This window comes from Melampsora larici-populina (genome assembly GCF_000204055.1).
Source record: "Melampsora larici-populina 98AG31 unplaced genomic scaffold MELLAscaffold_30, whole genome shotgun sequence".
NCBI classification, from domain to species: Eukaryota; Fungi; Basidiomycota; class Pucciniomycetes; order Pucciniales; family Melampsoraceae; genus Melampsora; species Melampsora laricis-populina.
The window spans coordinates 976,161-998,673 of record NW_006768794.1 but is presented as its reverse complement, the minus strand read 5'-3'; the positions used below and the strand labels follow the sequence as shown (position 1 = coordinate 998,673).

Genomic DNA, 22,513 nt, shown 5'->3' with positions numbered 1-22,513 from the left:
TCAGTATAAGGAGAATTTACAGCGGGAATTACAGGAGGACTATTATTAACATAATTAATTAGAGGAGGTTCAGTATTAGGAGGATTGGTAGAAGGAGTACTGTAGGGGGATAAAATAGCAGCATTTGCACGCTCAGCATGATTAAGGAATGGAATAAAAGTTGCTGCAGTCAAACACTCATCTTCACCCCTTCTTGAAACATACTCAGCTATAGAATGTGCACGCAACAAATGATAATGATTATTAATTATGTTTGGAACTTCAAAGCCTGCTTCTTTAAATTGTCTGATTGTATCATCCAGGATCCTCCAAGAATGCCAATTCTGATAAGTTATATAATCAGTTTTCCACGCCAGGTTATGTTCATATAATCTTTCAAAAAATGGATCAGATGTAGTAAAGTTGGTTTCAATTGATGAAGTAATAGAGGGATTAGGGGAATCAGGTGCTGAAGGCGTGTTATTTAAATTAATATTATAAGGGTTAAGGAAATTTATTCTGATAGGAGTATTAGGCGTGTTTGGTGGAGGGTAATTGTTGGCAGGAGAATTAGGTACAGGTGAATTATTGGATGAAGGCGCTGAGGGGTAGGCTATTAAAATTAAATAAAGAAAAGACATTAAAAAATTGTAAGAGAATTAAATAAAAACATTGAAACTTATTATAAAGAAAAGAAGAAAGAAATAGAAGAAAGAAATTGGACTTACAGCATATTATTCCTAGACTATGGCATCTTTGGCAAGCAGGATTGATTTGATAGTGGCAGGAGGAGTTTACCATCCGGCATTGGACACAAGGTGAAGCTACAGAAGGTGAACAGTGTTGACCATATTGGAAATAAAGGAAAATTTGAGAATTTAGTGATTTGGAGTGTTTAATTGAATTGTTTAATTGATAAACTGGGGGCAGTTTGGAATAAGAGGAGGATGTGGTGATCAATTTATGGGATCAATTAAAAAATTCACAATTACCAGTTTACCAGTTTATTAGCAGGATTCAGCAGGAAAGAAAATTCGAAATGGAGGTTTTTGATCAATTGAAGCTCTTGTAGGCTTATGTATTGGTCATTAGGTCAACATTACATCATTTTATTTCACATTATATATTAAGATCATTATAGTTTACTTACAAATTTATTACAAAAAGAAAGAAAGAAAAACATAAGAAAAATTCGAAATTATAGGTATAAAGGTTGGAAAATGGTTTTTAGGTTAGTAAAAATAAAGTTATGGGTATTATGAGGTTAGAATATGAAAGAACAACATTATATGATACTATGACAATTTTAATCTTCAAGGTTGATAAGTAGAAACAGAAGTTATTAGGAAAAAAGCACTTTTTCGAAGTTGGTAAACAAGAGGTACACGTGTAGTTTGGTTGTGTAATAGTGGTAGTGATGGAATTTAAGGTTGCCAAGAGGATTTTCCGGGATTTTTAAGGCTATAGATGATGATTTCATATTACATGAGCAAGAAAAAGATAGTAGTAGCTGTGAAAAGTGAAGAAAATGGGTGAAATTCGTGGAAAATGGAGGTTTTCAGCTAATTACATATGTCAAATGACGTCGGAATAGGTTGGTAGATGGCTCATTCAACGCAGAAGAGTGGATTACATAATGTACAAACTTTAAATCATTAGTAACGGAGGTGTGTGTAAAAAGTTATAAGGCAAATAAAGAATTGGTGTGAATCTCGAATTTACAGTCACAAGTCATATGTAACACTAAAAACCTTAACTTCACAACTCAATATCTTACTCATCACTCATCAGAAGTAGGTCATGTAGGTGTCAGAAATGATCAGTAACACGTGGGCTACAAGATGCACTTTAGTAATCAAAAATTGGAGCACATCTGAAAAAATTCGTAATCTCAAAAATTGGTTTTCAGCTAGTTTACAAGGAAAAAATCACCTGTATTCATCATAAGAAGTGCTGTACATCATATTATTGCGTCATTGATCACTTTTAGCTGTGAAAATTACATCATTTATTAGTAACAAAACCGTTACATTGCGTCATCATAGGGTTTTTAGGGAATTTTGGGCGGATTTGATTGGTTTTGAGGCTGTTGACCATTGTAAAAGTTCTAGTACATTGTTATATATACTTTGAGAGGGTTTTGGGACTGTTGTTCCCCTTTTTTTTCTTTATCATTTACGCCATTATTATTTTGTTTATCATCATAAACTTATTTTAATAGTACCTGTTCACTTAAATACGCCCTTTATTACAGTTATAAAGAGAAATTTACTTTAGTTTTATAGTCATAAAGACTTATTGGGAATAATATCAATCAGATATTGCTTATTTTTTTTTCAGTTATCAATTGGGAATAACACTATAGCAGTGTTGATAGTAATACAAAGTGTGCTTTTGAAGTTAAAATTACGTGTGAAGTTATATTTCTCTGGTGCCTTATCAGTACTCAATACAACAGAGCTCTTTCTGATTGTGTTGTTTTAGAAGAGCAGTCCTTAGACAACTTCTACTAGTCATTTTATTAGTAGATTATCCTCTTCCAGCTCTGTATAACCCTTGTTGGGTTATAAGTTCTACAACGGTCCAGGAAGTACTTTTCCTTCGCCCAAGAGAGATCGGAGGTGCGAGCGTCCAATTCTGCCTGCAAATGTGTTGATTCCAGGTGTTGACGTAACTCGTTCGCCTTGGTGATCATCAAAAGTCGGGCTTCATTCCCTTGTTGGATCACAGAAGCAAGAGCGTGCTTATTCTCCTTGCTGTGAACCTGGGAAGGGTCGATTGAGGGGAGAGGGTCCAGATCACGTCGAGATAGAGTTGAACGAGGCGGCGCGCTTCGCTTGGTGGCTTTTTCCGTGGTAAGGCTAGCAGTAGTCGTAGTTGCGTCATCCTCCGAGGTATCCAACGCGCGTTCTTCGGCGGTAAGAGCGTATTTGGATGATCTCTTAGCTGATTTTGGTTTATGAGTTGTACGGGCGGAGTTCTTGGAAGGCACTTTCTGATCAGCCGCTGAAACTATGTGATGATCTTCCTCAATCGGAATGGCCACAGCCGCGGGTCGCGCCTCAGCACGAAGTAGGCGGTTAATCGGCGTCTCTCTGGTAGGCACACCAGGGGTAGGTGGAGGAGAACTGAAGGCCGTGTCCAAGGTATCAATGACATCGCGGTTATTGGGTTCGACCTGAGCGTTGAAGAAGTCTGTGTAGTGTTCTAACTCTTCGGGTTCAGGACTGCCCATGCCGACGCCGTTATTGGTCATCGAGAGGTTTCCTTTGGGCAAATCGCGCGCTGAAAAGGAAAGTGTCATTTGTCAATTTGAGGAGCAGCTTGAAAAAGAACCAGGTCAAACTTACAATGATCGTGGCCATTGGTTGTGTCACCCTCGCCATCCTCCTCCTCCTCTTCAACGCTGGGCTCATCTCGTTTGTTCTCACTAGGATCATCAGAGTCATCCACAGGGCCAACCCCACTGTCGAGAATCCCAAAGGGCGTCACATTGCCTTTGTCACGGAACAAGGCGTCCATATCCTTGTAAAACGGGCACATCGACTCGAGAAGATCTTCCATGGTGTGTATTCCATCAGCGACGTTTTTGGCCGAGAGGCCACTTCCGGTTTTCAGGCTGAAATTTTTGGCTGCGTTATACTTTGACTTATAACGCTTCAGACGTAAATAAAGGACTCGGCCATTCAGTCGCATCGCTGTAGTGTTGTGTCTTATGTTGTAGTCATTGTTGATCTCCACGGCGAGGGGATTTAACAGCGATTTAGGATTCATAGGCATACCAGTCACCCGAGTTTGACTACCACCACCAAACAAAGCGTTTTGAATACTTGGTTTGGATATGTATGTGATGATGGTTTGATAGTCGATCCGATCAAAGGTCGGGCTGTCTTTCGTTTTGACTGATTGGGACACCGAGGCCCCTTTCGCACGTGCTTCGGCAGCGAGTCGAGATCGTTTGATAGTGGCTGGGGTAGATTTTGACGCCACAGGTAGGCCAGACGCGAGCAAGTCGGCTTCGATTTGAGCCCTGGTGCGACGAGCCCTGGGTGCCTTTAAAATACGAAATAAAGGTGGGTCAGTTCAGTGTCCATAGGAAAAAGTAGAAAGTGAGGTTACTAGAAGACTAACCTTGCCGGTTGGCTGAGTTTTTGCAGGCATCTCCAATTGGGACCTCAATGACCTAACCCCGATAATCAAAAACCAAAAGATATAGAAGAGAGTAGTTGTTTGAGAAATAAAATGAAAGAAAACGGGAAGCAAACAGGAATCAAGCACAAAAGAGATGAAGTACGCGGAAAAATGAACTGAGGCTGATGGGGAAAGCTATGATATCGGGCTTATATGTATATCAAAATCATCGAGAGTCATCAAGAGTGTCCAACCAAAGCGGAAGGAGTTGAACGACCGAAAAAGGCAGATGACTAACCCTGAAACCCAGCTGCTCCGCTTGGGTGAAAAACCGTGAATGACCAACTTAACTTTGGTAATGAAAGAGGCAAGTGATCGCGAAGAAAAAAAAGTTTTTTTTCAAAGAATGAAGGTTCAACGTTCAGGAACATACAAAAAAAAAATGTGGAAGTAAACTTTTTTTCGAGCATGGTTCCTGATTTGCGCTTGATATCAGGAAGTGGAAATTTAAGATTTAAAATTAGATCGGTGTTTGCAAAACCGTGAACCACCTTTAGAGGTGGTTCACGAACTTTAAAATTTACTTAAAATTTACAGGTCCCGAACCAAACTTATAATTTAAATTCCGGCTGTAAAAGGCCATCTTGAACCGCCCTAATAGATGAATCAGGTGCTGAAGTTCATAATACCATAAGCAAATAGATGAGTAAATGCAATAGGAAGGTAGGGAAGAACAAAGTATCAAGACTTACAGCGTGCATTACTTATAACACTGAGTCCTACCAAACCTCAAACAATACCTGGTTTGAAAACGTGGTTTTGATCATTAGTACCAACTGATCCAGTAACTCTTTTCAATCAAGAGATGAAACCGACACCGGTACTACTGGAAGCCTTCTGAGCCAAAGCATCGGTTACTGGAGATTGAAGAGTGGTGATTGGACATTCTTAATATTCAGGATCAGTTTGTTGATATAAGTCATTCAATCCATTTGATCTAACCAAGGCTTGCCACCGATTACTGAAACCGCGGTTTGTGCATCTGAAACTCCCTGATTAGTTGAAGATTCATCAGACGTGATGTATAACCAAATACCATCATCTTTTTGTGGTTCAATGACTGAATAGTTTTCTGTATCAGTTAAGAGAGCTTCATTTGGATTGATTTGATCTGATTCAGGTTTAATTGGGGCTTGAGAAATCTTGGAGGTCAAGAGTTGGGATCAAGGGTTGGGAAGGTGGATTACATAATCTCCAAAGTCCTAGAGGTCTAGAAAGGATTGGACCAGGTAGATCTTCATCTAGATGAGTTTTGATTTGTTTGGCAATGGAGAAACAGATTTGATCAGGCGAGACGGAAATCAGGTGAGAAGGAATTGTGAGACAGGATTGACCCACAGGCCAAGGGGGGCAAGGGTGAAAAAAAGGGTTTAAACCGAGTTTTGCCCAAATTTTGTCCAGTCTTGGGCGAACTGGGTTTGGTCTTAACTTGTATGATATGATGATGACGCTATGATATGATGATTGTTTGCACCGAAAACTCATCCCTTTAGGATCGATCGTTTTCTTTCAAAGGTCAGGAGGATAGATGATATATCTGAAATCACCATGTATCAAATTTGAAGGTGCAAATTGATGAGTAAAGAAAGAATAGAGTAAATCGAGGATCATCTGCAAGAATTCATGATTGTTGACCAAAACAAACACTACACTGGGAACTGTAGCAATTTGTAGACTGAAGAGTAAGATATTGTGCTCAGGTTCACAATCAACCAACAAGTTGTAATCAATCAATTGAGGAAAGACTGAAGTGAACAAAATGCCGAGTTGTAATTTGGTAGGTTGTCCCAAAGCCAAGAGCGAGATATAAAGGCTTTTCAATCGATCTCGAGCATCTTTCCAAGGTTTGATATCATCTAATAAAAATCTTGTAAATGAAAATTGAATGGATAAATCAAATTTGTACGCTTATCAAGTAACTAATACATTGAGAGTAAGAGGGGTACCAACTTTACTGTCCACTCGATTCGTTTTTCCAAAGCTTCTCTTGAGAACAACCGGTAGCCATAGAAACTTGATCAATGACTTGGGCATAACTATGTTCTCATCATTCCACAAGACAAGACCCTAAGGACCCATTCCTTTAGTTTTTTCTTCAGGGAGTCGTTCATCATGATTTCGCCACTTTGACCAAGCCTTGCCAGTTCCCTCGCCAGGCCCACATAAGACTTCAAATTGACCTACTTTTCCAACGATTCCAAAATTAGCAGGTGTAGGAGGGGGAGCCAAAGGTGTGTAGTTGAGGTAGAGGCAACAATACTCTTACCTTTTCCCTTCTGTAGACCTTTATTATCCCAAAGTGCAGTAGACTGATTGGTAGGTGTTGAAAGTCTTGGATCTTCAGCCTGAGGATCGTTCTGTAAATGATAAGGATTATGATGATGAGAGTACTGAGTATCAATATCCATCGAGTTGTCTGAAGATGAGAAAGATTTTCGAGGCATCTCAAGGTAAGCGTTTTCTACAAGTCTACTCAATTCACTATGAATGTTATCAACTGAATTAGGAGGTGTCATGTCTTTGGGGCTTCTATCCAACCGACTCTAGGTAAAGTAGTGATTGGGTTAGGATCACCATTAGGTAAATGAAGTTCATCAATTTGATCAAAAGCATCTTCAGGAAAGAAATGAGTAGCCCATTTAGGTTCTAAAGCAAAACTATAGAGTATTTAACATTTGAGTTGAAGTAGTTGGACATGATGATGAGTTTTGAAAATTAGGAGGAAAAGCAGGTGAATCATATGAAGTTGAAAGATAATCGGTTTTTGATAAGAAAGTATGTAAAGAGATTGAATATGATATAATCTGTTTTAACTTGATTTGCTGATTCTGTAACACTTCTTACACCTTCATCATGATCATGATCAATCTCTTGAGCTTATTGTTGTTTCAGGTTTTGATTAGTTGTTGATTTAGTTCTAGGTTTTTCAATTGAAGTTTTACGCGTTCGAATTGGTTTTTTAGATCTAATTAATTCTTTAGATTTCTTTCAATAATGATCCGATGAAGGTGAAGAAGGTATGTTTTCTTGTTCTTCTTGATCTGAATTTAGACTCAATTCTGGTTGACTTTGAATTGGCTTTTTAACTTGTTATGAATGTCTTCTGGTACTTGATTGGGTTTGATTTGGTAAATTAGCTTTCAAAGGAAAGGTCATTGTTAGTTTTCTCTTTTTGATAGGTTCATTCTGTTGATTATGAAAATGAGAAATTGAAAACGTACCATTTTGATTGTTGTGAATTTGAAGTGGAAGTTGGATTCTTTGTTGTTTTCTGTTTTACCATACTGTGATATTGTTGATGAACAGGAAAGATGAGAGAAACAAGTTAGTTTGTTATGGAACTGGAAGAAATAGAGATCATCTGTAACTCACAGTGGTTTGACAGGCCATGAAGAGAGGTGGGGTCGGGAACAACTGAGCCTAAGGAGGTCAGAGTCTTAGGTGTACAGCTTATTAAGGGCTTAGGGGTTTAATCCAGTTTCGCCGAGAAACTGGGTTGTGCCTTTAGTGTTATGATTGAAGGTAAGTTTTTACATGACACGCAAATCATACAGGCCGTTTGCGAGGCCCGGTGCCTTGTGTTTCCTCTCACGGATTTGTAAAACGACCTGTATTCATGTTTTTACAAGGTCTGGTGCTGCTGCTCTTAGCCATGCGAAATACACCGCTCTGACGCATCGGTAACCTTTTGTGAGTTGGATGCGACATATTGAAAAGATGAAGTGGAAAATGCAGACACTCCCATTTCCCCTGATCACGTTCCACTGATGCTTATTTATCACTGCTGAAATTTTGTCAGAGCAGTACAGGGGCGTTGTAGTCTGACCTGAGCACCCCTGGTTGCCGCCCAAATTACAACATCTGCCAGATACATCCCGTGAGTCTCCAACTGTCAAGGCCACGTCAATCAACGTCTAACTGTTCGCGACCCATCGCCAAACACCATGGTAGACTGCGACTTAAACCCTGCCCCGGCGTTGTACATATTCACCGCGGCAACATGCAACCCTACTATACATTTGTACTTACAATCAAATATCCACGCCAATGGAAATATTGCCTGTCGTGGACGCCGTTATAAACGTCAACACTACCTACACCTTGAACACCGTGATCCAGCATTTTCTGTCTACCCGCATCTTTTCAAACCAAAACACCATCAACCACACCACTACTCAGGAAATACTGACTTTGTCAACTATGCCACACGACGCACATGATAATGTACACCAAAAAACTTTGTTGTATCTTCCAAATGCGTACTGACTCTTGCTTCCGTAGGTTACTACTCCTTCTCTAAGCACTGCTCCGTGCCACATCGTCGTCAACAACTCTCTGCGGGTCCAGACCCCACACAGCCGGTCGTACAATATTTTATGAACGCATGGATCAATGCAGTACGTCATTGTTGTTGAGCAACAAAGAAGCGGACCCCCCCACGCCATCCTGCTACTGGTTGAAACTCCGTCGGCTCCGCAGTGAAACACTATCCAGCAACCCAGTCTACATATCTGAGCCTCATTTGACACGACAGAAGCACGACCTACCCTCCTTTTTAGCTTCCGCGCATTCTCTGTTTAGTGGCATGCATACTTTGTTTACCTCCTCCGCACTGACAAAACCCTTGTAACAATTACTTTTATGACGTAACACAATCACCGCGAAGAGGCTCAACCTACATAACCTAAATTGCCATGTAAAGTAGTACCAATCACCATCCATGTACCAAACAGAGACCTTGCCAGCAGTTCATAGCCATACATGATCTTCACGGCTCTCCTCCCGTGAGTGAGAGGGGTCAAGAAACCCATATTCTTTTACAGCCTGTTCTCACCTCATGAGGGGGTACCATTGTAAGTATCCAGTAGGGTACGTTACATACCACCCCCCCTACAGGGTCCCCCCCACACCACGTAATAGGTCTTCAGGGTTTAAAACATGTGTTTAGATCTTGTATTAACTTATACTGGTAGAATAGAAAGTAATGCATAAGGGTTCCTGTCACAGACACCATGTACGTGAAAGGAACAGGCCAGATGACATCCATAAGACTAAAGACATGCACTCGCTATCTAATGGACATTATATTTTTTGTAGCGTGAAGGCCTGAAAATGGTTTATAAACCAGGGATCTTTTTTGGTTGACCAACCGAGATGCCTTGGCGTAGAAGATATGGTTGATCAACAACGCTATGCCAAACCGTGTATCAACCAAGGGCTCAGCACCGGTGTAAACCCAGTTGACACTGAGTTTACACACCATTTAACCACTGGTTCTGGCGGGCAAGCCATAGGCATTCATAAAAGCACCTACATGTGTATTGAGGTGTCATGCAGTCTTGCATATGTAGGCGCTGAAAATACAGAGTCTACAACTCCGAAATGGTCTGACAGGTAATGAAGAACAATTTTCAAGTCAAAATTAGCATATCAGAATACAAGAAAAGTGGTTCAGAGTTGTAATGAGCGTATTGGAAGATGTAAAAAGCAGTTTGTAGTTGAAATGAGTGTATTGGAAGAAAAAATGATAGTTTGGAGCTGAAATGAGCATATCAGAAGACATAAAAAGTGGTTGACATCTTCTGGTACGCTCCTTTCAACTCCAAACTGCTTTTACATCTTCTGGTATGCTCATTTCAGCTCCAAACTGCTTTTTATGTCTTCCAATACACTCTTTTCAACTTGAAAGCTCTTTTTATGTCTTACAATATATGAAAAAGACACCTACACTTGAATGTTGAGATATAGGCGTCATTTTTGAGCGCCTACATCCTCAATGTAGGTGCTCTTTGGTGGGAAACACCCATGTAAGCGCTGTTTTGGCAGCACCTACATGGTTTTTTTGCAGGCTGCAAATAGCAACAGCTTAAGGGAACAGATTTTGTGATGGAAAACAGGCACTACATGCGTATGTATATGTTTAGCCAAACAACCAAAAACTGCAACACACAAAGAAAAAGATGAAGATTGCATGCAAGGGCCACATACGACTTATTCCCAAAGCAAACAAACATGAACCCATTTTGGAAATTCTCATCAACTTCTCCTTCACTATTCTCATCTTGATTTATAGTTGGTTTCATAGATTCATTTTCAACATATCCACTGCAGATGTTGTGTTCTTGATGAGGGTTGATTCAATGCTGAATACCAACATGCAAGTCCAATATCACAACAAAGCATAATTGAAACAAAGTTTAGTAAAGATATTTGTGAGGGTAAATTGAAGTGGGGGCTCATACACTTCATCACCAGATTAAGCTCCATCTTCACTGTCCTCCATCCCCACTCACATGCTTCCGGTAGCATATACCACAAATAATCAGGAAGCAAGCACCTCCGAGTGCCCCAATAATTGGCCATACCGCGTTTACACCATCTGACTTGAACCACAGATTGGTGTTGTTAGTAATTCCCTCAATTTATTTTGGAGTCAGTGATGGAGGTTCCCTTACACTAGAATCTCCAGAATCACCATAGTCCTGAATTTTTCTGTGAGGAATTAGATAGTCTGGAGGACCAAACTGTCTTGCCATTGCTTCCATTTGGGCTGCATCTTCTTGGCGCTGATTGTATTGTTGAATAGCATCTGGGTAGACCACACCACTGGATCCAAACCCGTTTGGGCTAGCCAATTCACTTGGTTTGGTGGAGGTGGCCATATCAAGTTGACGTAGGATAGGACTAGAAGTAGTGTGATCCATCAACATATTGATGGTTAAGAAGATCTGTTGAAATCTCATCTTGGCCAGGCTGTTACATAAATATATAGAAATGTCAGCACCAAATGTTGATAGTCTCTAAAAGCCTCTGACCAAAATATTAGAATAGGAATAAAATAATGAGAAGGACTGTTGTAGATAAGAAAATATAGGGGGTATTGATGGAAACCTATCATCTTTTTGGAATAGCAGATATAGATTGGTGATAATATGGTTCTAAGAGAATTTCATCTATAATGACTGGCTAACAATTCCAAGTGGTGTATAGTAGAGCAATAGAAACAAAGAGAAACATAATAAGAAGCATCAAAAAGTACTCACCAAAAAATATTTTTGTAGCTAGAACTAATTTATATAGAGCTTTAGAATAACCAAGATTTTAGAGCAGTAGGGAAAGAGTGTATTGATGACTGATGAGAAGTTTGAAGGGAAAGATTCAAGAGAGTTAATGCTTTATGGATATCTTCCTGAGCGCAACATTGGTAACCACTTCATACAAAATCACACAATGCTATCTCCTCAAACTGGTATGAACCTGTTGAAACATCTGTTTCAAAGGAAGTGGAGAAGAAGGGAGGGTGTATTTCACACCCGCACAGATCTATTTGACCTCACACTTTCATTCAATGTACAGTTACATAAATTAAATGACTTTTCATCACTTTTTGATTTGACTGTATTTAATTTGTGGAGAAAAATGTAAATATTATTCTAGTACCTTTCATCACCCTCAAAACATTCCACAATTGCATATAACTCTGTAGGTAACCAGAATTGAAGGACAGCTTCAATTTGACAAGGTGTTACAGTTTCTCATCATGTATGGCACTTGAATCAGACCCCCATGTGCCAGATTACAATCTAGGGGAAGTGAATTAACTTAACAAAGTCCCTTGTGCAGTGGTTCAACATAGCAAGCAATTCCTGAGGCGTAGAGGACTTTCAGGAAAAGAGTGAGATTTGCACGGAAGGTAGTAGGTCTTGGTAGAGGAAATCACTCATCAAGTTCCCAATTACCATTTTTATATGGATCCCACTATTTTCTGCCCCCGGGACAATATCCGGAGCCCCCTGTTGGGCCGGACCTAGGGGCAACAATCATTGTATCGCCCCCTTTAAAAAATGGGGCTACATGTGGGGCTCCAGCCTAGCAATTGTTTTCTTTTTTCAAAGGTTTTATTATAAATACCTTCAACATCTCCTGATACGACTTCAAAAACTTCCCACTTCTCAATAACTCTCTTACTCATAGAACATCGAACTCCTCACCTTTTCCCAACCATTCTCTTTCAGCTATCTGAATCATACTCAATTCATTGCCTTGATTATCAAATTCTTTTCAAACTAACTACACCAAAACCTCTGGTTAGCTACACCTTTGACTCTTAATTGATCTATTTTATATCGGTTGATACTTTTCCATCATGTTTACTCATTACCATTCATTTTGTCAAACTTATATCATGGAATGCTTGAGCAAACACTTCTCCATTTGTTCCTACATTGGTTTTAGCATCAAAATCCTGCCATTCTTCATTTGTATCAGTAGTTGAATCAATCTTTGTTTTATTTTGTTGAGGGAAATCAATGGAACCAGCATGTCACACGAGTCGTTTTTGGGTGAATTTTGCTCATGACCGATCCAATTTGGATTGGTTGGGAGTTTTCTTTTGGCTCATGTGGTGAGCTATACCACATCGCAGTTGCTTGGTGACCATGTTAAGACCTTGAAGCAGTTGACCAAGGCAAGCTCACCTGGTTATAATACACATTCTTACACTGTGAGGACCACATCATAAGGGTGGTGTCCATCATACATGGTCCGGTCCAGGCGCACAGTTAATGCTGAGCCCTTCTTCCTCTTTTTAGGGGGGCATCATAGAGTTTATTTCCCTATTGGTTAAAGTAGGGCTCATCATTGTGGGAAAGGGGCTCGAAAGTAAGGACATGCTTACGTAAGGAGCCACTAAAGAGCCCCTGAGGTCTGACTCACCAAGAATTTGGCTGAGTGCACTCGGGTTGTGTCGGGTATATCGGGTAATGCCCCAAAACAAAGGGGCTCCGGGTATTTGCCAAAGGGGCGGAAAATAGTGGGATCCTTTTTTATAAAGTGGTCAGGGAGATGTGCCTCCTTCTTTTCAGCAGATCCCTGTCTACACAAACTCAAAAAAAGTTCTGGGAAATGTATTCCTTGGGAGGGAAACACAGTCTATGGCACTGAAAGCAAGTATGTACATGTACATATTGTTTGCTACATACATTTTTTACAGGGAGAAGAAGGCCAATATGTGATTTTGGGAATCGATAAACAACATCAAATTGAAAACCTTCTTGAAGCCGGTTTTCAAGTCAGGTGATTATAAGTGACTACAAAGAGTTTTAATCTTTTGCTTAGTATCATCATTCAAGTTAAAGGGAAACTGTGTTCCCAGACAAAACTCACTTAACCCCCAAACCCTACTAAAAATTCACAGGTTTACGCGTCCAGTAGGTAAAATCCCCGTTCAACGTGTTTGGTTTAGATTCATCTGAATTTCAAACCTTCATCCAAATAGTCAGCAATGTTACCATCCAGTCACAGCCAGAAGTATCATTCCAGCATCACTCCAGCATCACTTCATTCAAAGGTTTATCTTCATCATGTTCTCAGTTTTGTCTGATGTCTACGTAGCTCCTGGTTTCCTGTACTGACTATTGATTCTTTTTCTCTTTCCATCTCACAGTTTTCATCACATTGGAAGCACCTCAAAAGGAATTGATTGATATCTCCATCCGGCGCTCATTTTGTTCACAGCCCAAATCCTTCCAAGCCGAGCAATCTTGTTGTTGAAAACTTACCATCACCGCTTCCTATGAAAACCACATACATTGACAATTAAGCTCTTCAGTGGTGTCACGATTTAGGGTTAAATTTTTCAATGCATCATGATTGGCAAAACCTGATGGATGTTTATGCGGCGGATGCCACTACCAGGCGCCTCAGTGCTTCAACTCTTATCCCTAATTGTGCTAGAATCTTGGCATTGTTGAACGATCGACCAGAGATGCCTGTCCAATAAGTTCACTTGTGGCACAAATACATTTCTATCAGTTGTAATGTCGCTAGGATCAAAGGATAAGTTAGTTACAATTGAAACCTTCGGTCTCTCATGAAGCCTGTCATGCTAAATGATGGCCGGGAACAATATCTATGTGCAAGGAGTCTTCTCATCAGCCTAATACATTCAATTTCATTATAAAGTTAGTAATCAAATCAACTATCATAATCATCATGCCTCGATTCATCATTGTCTTAATCATTCCAAATACACATTGAAATAAGTGATTCGCAAAAAGCTTTAGATACATCTGCCACTGATTGATCAACCAAATATTTAGCTTTTTGGATCTATGGTCTTCAAATCGTGAATGGTGATTGAGTTGATTTGATTTGATTCAGCAGCTTAGTCAATTCTTATGTATTTTAATTCATCATCTTACTAATTAACTTGACTGCAATTTTTTAGCTCGTCCCATTCATTCACCTAATTTACTTTGAGTTGATCTTATTCAACAGACTGGCACAGCCGAAGATTACACAACCACATTGGCAAAGGAAGCTAAATCTTGATACAGAATCAGCACTCTGGTAGTCAATCCGGAAGAGTGCGTTATTTGACTCCGTCCTGATGAATTTGAGTATGTCTTTGTCCTCATAATCCAACTATGATCAACAGTTATGACTTTGATGTGCTCGATCAGATGACCAAAGACAATTAGTGATTTTGAAGAGCCCACGGATCATGCGGTCAACATGCTTGAGTTTCTCAAGACTACGCCTCAAAATCGACTCAACCTCAGCAATTTAAAGTTTGCTGTGTTCGCCTTGGGGAATTGTACATATGAACACTTTGTTTGGACATGGGGCTTCCTTATTTCGGTCTCCCATCACTGCCAGCATTAAAGAGGTTCCCAGATGGGAATACGGGTCCTAGTGATCAGATTCCCATTCTGCTACTGTTACACAGTTCCATGAATATTTCCTGAGTAGCCATTGTGATATATGTAGTCAATATTTTGAAATGTGCGTCTCAATCTGAACAAATTTACAGGATGTATTACACATGATTTTCTTATCTAGATGAGCAGATAACTGAGCCGACCTGTATGTAGCTGATAGCTAAGGATTTACTTGGATGTTTGCACATATGTAGTGTATGCTTGATGGCTCAGATGTGCAGTGCAAGATGATTTGATTCTCCATTCTTCCCTCAATGATATTCCCAGCCTAGGTGATGTTCCGACCAGGGAACCTATTGAATGCTGGCAGTGCATGCTTCATCTTTCGTTCCTGCCCATAAGTGATATAGGTATACAATGAAGGATTCTTGAATGAATATCAGTCATCAAGTGTCTTTTTGCTTTGATTCATCCTCATACAGGAACATCCTCAGCCCTTATATTGTTGGAGACACACGGTTCCCGCTTTGTACAATATCTAAAAGGAGCTCAAATCATCACATCCTATTCCATCTGAATTGAGAGGCTTCCAAACTGATTCACTGTTTCGTATCTATTTCTAAACTTTCAAGGTGCAACGGGCAGGATCATAGACAAATAGCTAACCAGCTAACAAGCTAACAATGCAACGGGCGAAGGTTCAAGGGGGTACAAAGAATAGGAGGGTTAGGCATGGGATACAATGACCAGTCTATGGAAGAAAGTCAGCCAGTTCACAATTGCCCCACCTTGACTTTACCTTTCCACTATACTTGGACTGATATTATGTCTTATGTCAGATTATTTTGCTTGGAAGTATTCAATTTGGTTCGCTGTCCAGGCTGAGATGAGCTGGGATGAAGGTGCTGGAGGTTATGTAAGAAGCAATTGATCTAAAAGAGACCGATGAGAGCAGGGTTCACAAGGCCCGGTGTCTTCAATGCTAAGGTTGGCAAAAGATTGATATCACTCACCAATTGGCATCAATCCGATGTTATTTGTCCACCTCAGAATGCATTTCTACCCCTGAATCCTGTCAATTACTCTCCTCATTGACTCAATTTGCACCGACTAAAATTGCTCAAAAGGAAATGCGTGAATTGGGTACATAAAGAATATTAGTCGAATACAGTTGCTTGGCTTGGGCTTTGATTAGGAGAATGGATGATGATGGTGATGAATGGTCTGTTAGATTCAGAAGATCAATTGTCAGAAAATTCCAGAATGAGTTGTCTAGAAGAATGGATATTCTGTTTGATTGGATCGTGAGTGAATTTCCAAGGCTACCACCTTGATACACCACAGGAGGTTTCTGTGTCTGCAGACCGCCTGCTGTGAAGGCTGTCTGTAGCTAGGCCTCAGGGCGTCCTGAAATGGTCTTACCCCGTCTCAAAATGGTCTGCAAAACCCCCAACCTTTTTGAGACCGCATTAGACCATTCTGTGACACCCTGTGGTCCAGCTACAGACGGTGTGGTGATCAATTTATGGGATCAATTAAAAAATCCACAATTAGCAGTTTACCAGTTTATTAGCAGGATTCAGCAGGAAAGAAAATTCGAAATGGAGGTTTTTAGATCAATTGAAGCTCTTGTAGGCTTATGTATTGGTCATCCGGTTAACATTACATCATTTTATTTCACATTATTCATTAAGATCACTATAGTTTATTTACAAACTCATTACAAAAATAAATAAAGAAAAATATAAGAAAAATTCAAAATTATAGGTACAAAGATTGGAAAATGGTTTTTAGGTTAGTAAAAATAAAGTTATGGGTATTATGAGGTTAGAATATGAAAGAACAACATTATATTATACTATGACAATTTTAATCTTGAAGGTTGATAAGGAGAAACAAAAGTTATCAGGGAAAAGGCACTTTTTCGAAGTTGGTAACCAAGAGGTACACGTGTAGTTTGGTTATGAAATAGTGGTAGTAATGGAATTTAAGGTTGCCAAGAGGATTTTCCGGGATTTTTAAGGTTATAGAGGATGATTTCATATTACATGAGCAAGAAAAAGAGAGTAGCAGCTGTGAAAAGTGGAGAAAATGGGTGAATTTTGTGGAAAATAGAGGTTTTCAGCTAATTACATATGTCAAATGACGTCAGAATAGGTTGGTAGATGGCTCATTCAACGCGGAAGAGTGGATTACATATTGTACAAGCTTTAAATCAATAGTAGCGAAGGTGTATGAAAAAAGTTATAAGGCAAATAAAGAATTGGTGTGAATCTCGAATTTACAGTCACAAGTCAACATGTAATGCTCAAAACCTTAACTTCACAATTCAATATCTTACTCATCACTCATTGGAAGTAGGTCATATGGGTGTCGGAAATGATCAGTAACACGTGGGCTACAAGATGCACTTTAGTAATCAAAAATTGGAGCACATCTGAAAAAATTTGTAATCTCAAAAATTGGTTTTCAGCTAGTTTACAAGAAAAAAATCACCTGTATTCATCATAAGAAGTGCTGTACATCATATTATTGCGTCATCGATCACTTTTGGCTGCGAAAATTACATCATTTATTAGTAACAAAATTATTACATTGCGTCATCATAGGGTTTTTAGGGAATTTTGGGCGGATTTGATTGGTTTTGAGGTTGTTGACCATTGTAAAAGTTGTGGTACATTGTTATATATACTTTGAGAGGGTTTTGGGACTGTTGTTCCCCTTTTATCTTTATCATTTACGCCATTATTATTTTGTTTATCATTATAAACTTATTTTAATAGTACCTGGTCACTTAAATACGCCCTTTATTACAATTATAAAGAGAAATTTACTTTAGTTTTATAGTCATAAAGACTCATCAGGAATAATATCAATCAGATATTGCTTATTTCTTCAGTTATCATTTGGGAATAACACTATAGCAGTGTTGATAGTAATACAAATTGTGCTTTTGAAGTTAAAATACGTGTGAAGATATATTTCTCTGGTGCCTTATCTGTACTCAATACAACAGATCCTTTCCTTATTGTGTTGTTTTAGAAGAGCAGTCTCAGACAACTTCTACTAGTTCTTATATTAGTAGATTATCCTCTTCCAGCTCTGTATAACCCTTGTTGGGTTATAAGTTCTACAACGGCCTTTGCGGCAGGCGGTCTGCAGACACAGAACCCTCCCGTGGTGTATTATTTGATCTTGAGTTCCTTGAAAATGGTCCCCAGCAAATTTCATATTAATTTCAGTTGTAGTATCTTTCTTCTTGAATCACAATATATAGTGTTTGTGCTGGTCTGGATGGAGAAGGTCTGAAGGCTGATGTTACTGACGTTGTGATGCCTAGGCGGTTGCATTGAAGTATAGATCTGGGGACCGGCTTGATGAAGATCCTAAAGTATTGATTGTTATTCAAAGACCCGGAAGTAGTGGTATGCATGAATTGGAGTTCTTGAAAGATTCACTTGATTCAACCACCAAGTTTTGATCCTGATCAATTCACCTTGATTTCTTACGCTGGTTCAATCAGAATGTGGGATTACAACATTGCCTCAAGCATTTTTCTATCAATTGTTATTCAAAGACCTGGCAGTAGTGGTATGAACAACATGGAGTCCCTGAGGAATTCACTTGATTCAACAACCAAGTTCTGATCACTATGAATCCATCTTGGTTTCTTACGTTGGCTGGATCAGAATGTGAGGGCTTGGCTCAAGCATTTGTCTGTGAAGTGTAGTCTATGCATTCACAGTAGTATTTTAGACATTTGCCAGAATTTGGGGAAAAGGATCAGATGTCTCAAATATGCACCACACAATGATTGTCAACAAACAGGCTCAATGGGCTTGGCCGTTCTAAACTCACATGAAAAATTCTTCACGCAGTTAGTTCCTGATAATTTTCCAATTGACATTTGCAATATTGACTGCCCATGACTTTGGGTTATTCAAGCTCTCAGGTCAAATAATGTATGCAGACCCCCTGAGTGGTTACAATTGTGAAGATCTTTCAGAACATGGTGATTCTGATCACAGGCTATTGTCTTAGTGACACTGTATTTTTAGAGGCCTCAATGGACATGCTCTAACAATGCCTGTTAATTCCAGACACATTTTCTTCCTCACGTACAATGTTTGAGTAGAAGATCCAGCCTTAGTCAGGAATTTTGAAGGTTATGGAATGAAGTCCCATTTCAGATATCAATGTGGATAACTGGAACTATTGGTGAGCAAACTCAGGGTTTGGCTCAGATTGACAAATCATTTGTAATGATCTGAATTGACCTCTGTGCAGGATATGATGACCAAAGCTGATATAAGGCAACTGAAATGATTCAGGCTTATTCATCCTTTGTAGGAGAGAATGATGCTTGCACATACATGAGTTACAGAACGCAAGGGCAATAATAGTCACATCAGCATCAAAATCTAGATCTGCTTTTTTCTTTTACTACATATCAATTTAGTTGTCTTGTGTTACCCTGCAGTGTGAACAACATAGGGGTAGGTTTTCACAATGTAAAAGTGTGATGCATGGCTGTGAGAACAATGTTTCCCTGAGTGGGTTTGATTTGATACAAATGTTCCAGTAAACAGGAGTTTTTGAGATAAAAATGCAAAAACTTAGAGTGCATGTCTGAGGATCAAGGAGTGGTCAAAGGAAATGCTATCACAAAGAATTCAAATAAAACATATGCAAGACACAGCTACTGCTTTCAAGGGCTGAAACATCAGTCATACAAGCTAACCAAGTATGACATCTGTGTGGTTTGTTACAATGTACTGAACATCAGGAAGTGTTTAAGTGGTAGAGCAAGAGCTGTGCGGCGCCCGCCGCTGATCTGGCTAGTTTATCAACTAAATCAGTATTTTGGGGAGACTTAAGTGAAGTATTCCCAACTAGAATTGGAGAAAGTTGGGATCAGTTACCTGAATTAAAACTAATTAATCCTAAATCATATTGGCAGACACCTGATTCAATTTTACCTAATTCTCAATCAACCACAACTATAACAACTACTTTTACTACAGCTCCTACTTTAGATCATAGATTTGGCCCAATTTTGGTTGATTGAATTGACATCATCCCTGTCATCCTGCATTTTCATGAAGAATCATTAAATTATAAAACAACCTCAAATTCAAATAATCAAAATCAATCAGAAGTGGGACACATGATGAAAGAATATAAAAAAAGATGAAATAGATCAAACCAAAAAGTCTCCAAACCCTTAAACAAATTCACCAACTGGACGTTTTGAATCACCAGATATAAAACATAAAGGGAAAATATCAATCAGGTTCTACTGATTTTGGTTATGGCCATGTACATCGTTACTGCAAACGGGATTGGTTCACATGATTCCTTTTTTTGCATGAATCTTCACTATTGCCAATACCTCATGCTCTCTATCAAGCCGCCTAAAGCCACTCAAAATGCCCACATTCAATGGGTCTCTAATGTACTTTGGTTGCTTGTCTGCACAGTATACAAATACGACTCTTATCCCGTTTCATTGCTCAATAAAAGCCTGGATGTCAATTGGTTTCTTTAACTTGTTCATTAAATCCATTGAAAATGAAGCCGTTCTGTCTGCTACCCTAGATCATCTCCCTGAAATGACCTTAGTAGATGTATCAGATAAATTACCTGCAGTAAAAAAATGTCCACAAATGACAACTTGGAAAGTGATGAATTGTAACTTTTGAAAAAATGTTGAAATGAAAAGTTATGAATTCAGAAGATGACCCAAACAAAGCTAGGTATCCTACCATACTTTGGCCAGATGGAAACAAGCAAGCTAAAGGACTTTGATTTCCTTTTCCCTGTTCAGCTTAGTTTTACTGTGTAACTTTGTTCCATTTCCTTATATTCAAGTATTGAATTTCTTTTGAATTGGTTTTGTACTGACATCTGTTACTTATCAATCTCACTGTGATCATTCAAGAAGCAATTATTACCAACCAATCACCAAAACTTGAACAACCTTGTCTAAAGCAACGTGACCAGAACAATATTGTCAAAGTTAAACCATCTATCACCGTCAATGATAATCATCATGATGTCAATGATATTAATCGAACTCCATCTGAAAAAACATCACCTACACCAAATCTACCTCAAGGATCAGTGACTTCTTGTCCTTGTGGTAAAAGTATCTCAATGTAATGACAATTTTTGGCTTCAACAACTAAGAGGGTTGCTCAATTAAGCCAATGTCTCATATCCAACGTTCAATGACTACCAAGATCACTATTTTGAAAATGCATGTTGATACTTTTTGGTCTAATGTTTGATCCACTCCGTTCGAGTCTTGAGACTTAGTAGAAGAATCAATGTGTTATCAGTTAAGGGAATCAAAAAAAATTTGTGGGATGCAGCATCAGGTAGGTCAGGATCATTTTTTTAATAATTCCATCAACATGGTTATGACTGAAAATATGTGCACTCTCTATATCTCTGATCATCTCACAGAGCTGTACAAAGTATGTGGACAACACCAGTTCATTCATGGCACATGATGAATCAACTGTATGATGAGTATATAAACAATTACTAGCACAATTGGGTGGCGGGCGCCACACTGGAGGGGTTGTTACACCGGCTTACTATGCATGTATCATAACAATTAATCTCAGGAACGGTTCAAAAACAAAACTCGACAAAATACACCAAAGTATCCGATCACCCAGCCAAACGAGTTTTGGAGAAGGGTCCAAAACTTGTCGGAAACACATGGAAAGACATGCGTCCATCAAGTAGTACATTTAAACTGGCCGCATCGTGGCGCATACCACGTCATTTGGCGACAATACCAGCCGTGGCATGTGCTACCATCCAACGGGGTACCATCCGTTCATATTTCAGCAATTGATCCCCAGCCTACCATCACCGCATACCCCTCCCTACATCAACTTACATCCCCCAACGAACCAACTCAAGTAGGCCAAACTGGGCCACCAATATTTTCACTTCTTTCAGCAAACGATCAACAGGATACTATTGCTACATATTTGATTGTCTCCTCAACCCCAACAAACTAAGTCAAATGGGCTCAATTGCCTCCACTGGAGACAGCAAAATGGTATGTTGATCCCTCCCATCATAACGTCCTTTTCAATATCCCAAGCGGGTGTATTTTCAAGTGACCGGAAGCCGCCTCAATTCGCATAGTCACAGAATCTCACCATATCATCACCTCTCAACTCGGATTAACGCTCCTTTCATGCCACACAACAAACAAGTAGGTCAATATGCCATATGTAACTACATGCCATCGTAGGAGCCCAATCCAATTTGCCACACTGGATGATGTCGAATTCAGCATATCATTCCAATCACGCTCCACATTCGCCGGACATCACATACTTTCAAACGTCAACATATTCAATTGGAGCTTTGTGTCTTACGAAGACTATTACACATTGGCAACATCCTTATCGCTATCCTGTCACCATAAATCCTGTCACCATAAATGTTCAGCAAATTCTCAATTGACTAAGATATCAATAAACTTTACCTGGCCTCATAGGCGTATCAGCATGCATACCTCAACATATCACATTTTGGACAATCCGCAATATATCCCCGCATACAAACGGACACGCCAGTCACAAGCAAATCAATGGAAAGACATATGGCAACGCTTCAATAGGCCAAAGGGACCGTTTCACACTCTCCGAAATCAA

The 22,513-nt window shown here is 39.4% G+C and overlaps 2 protein-coding genes across 2 annotated transcripts; one reads left to right on the top strand and one right to left on the bottom strand.

The window, feature by feature from the left end:
• Window positions 1-5,679: 5,679 nt before the first annotated feature.
• MELLADRAFT_89529 (uncharacterized protein) lies at window positions 5,680-6,686 on the bottom strand (the record flags this gene model as incomplete). The annotated part of the gene is made up of 4 exons (XM_007412360.1): window positions 5,680-6,037; window positions 6,121-6,154; window positions 6,246-6,353; window positions 6,437-6,686. 4 exons carry the CDS (start codon window positions 6,684-6,686, stop codon window positions 5,680-5,682), a joined length of 750 nt encoding a protein of 249 aa, XP_007412422.1.
• A 13,574-nt stretch (window positions 6,687-20,260) lies between these two features.
• MELLADRAFT_108618 (uncharacterized protein) lies at window positions 20,261-20,993 on the top strand (the record flags this gene model as incomplete). The annotated part of the gene is made up of 2 exons (XM_007412368.1): window positions 20,261-20,512; window positions 20,823-20,993. 2 exons carry the CDS (start codon window positions 20,261-20,263, stop codon window positions 20,991-20,993), a joined length of 423 nt encoding a protein of 140 aa, XP_007412430.1.
• Between the last annotated feature and the right edge of the window lie 1,520 nt (window positions 20,994-22,513).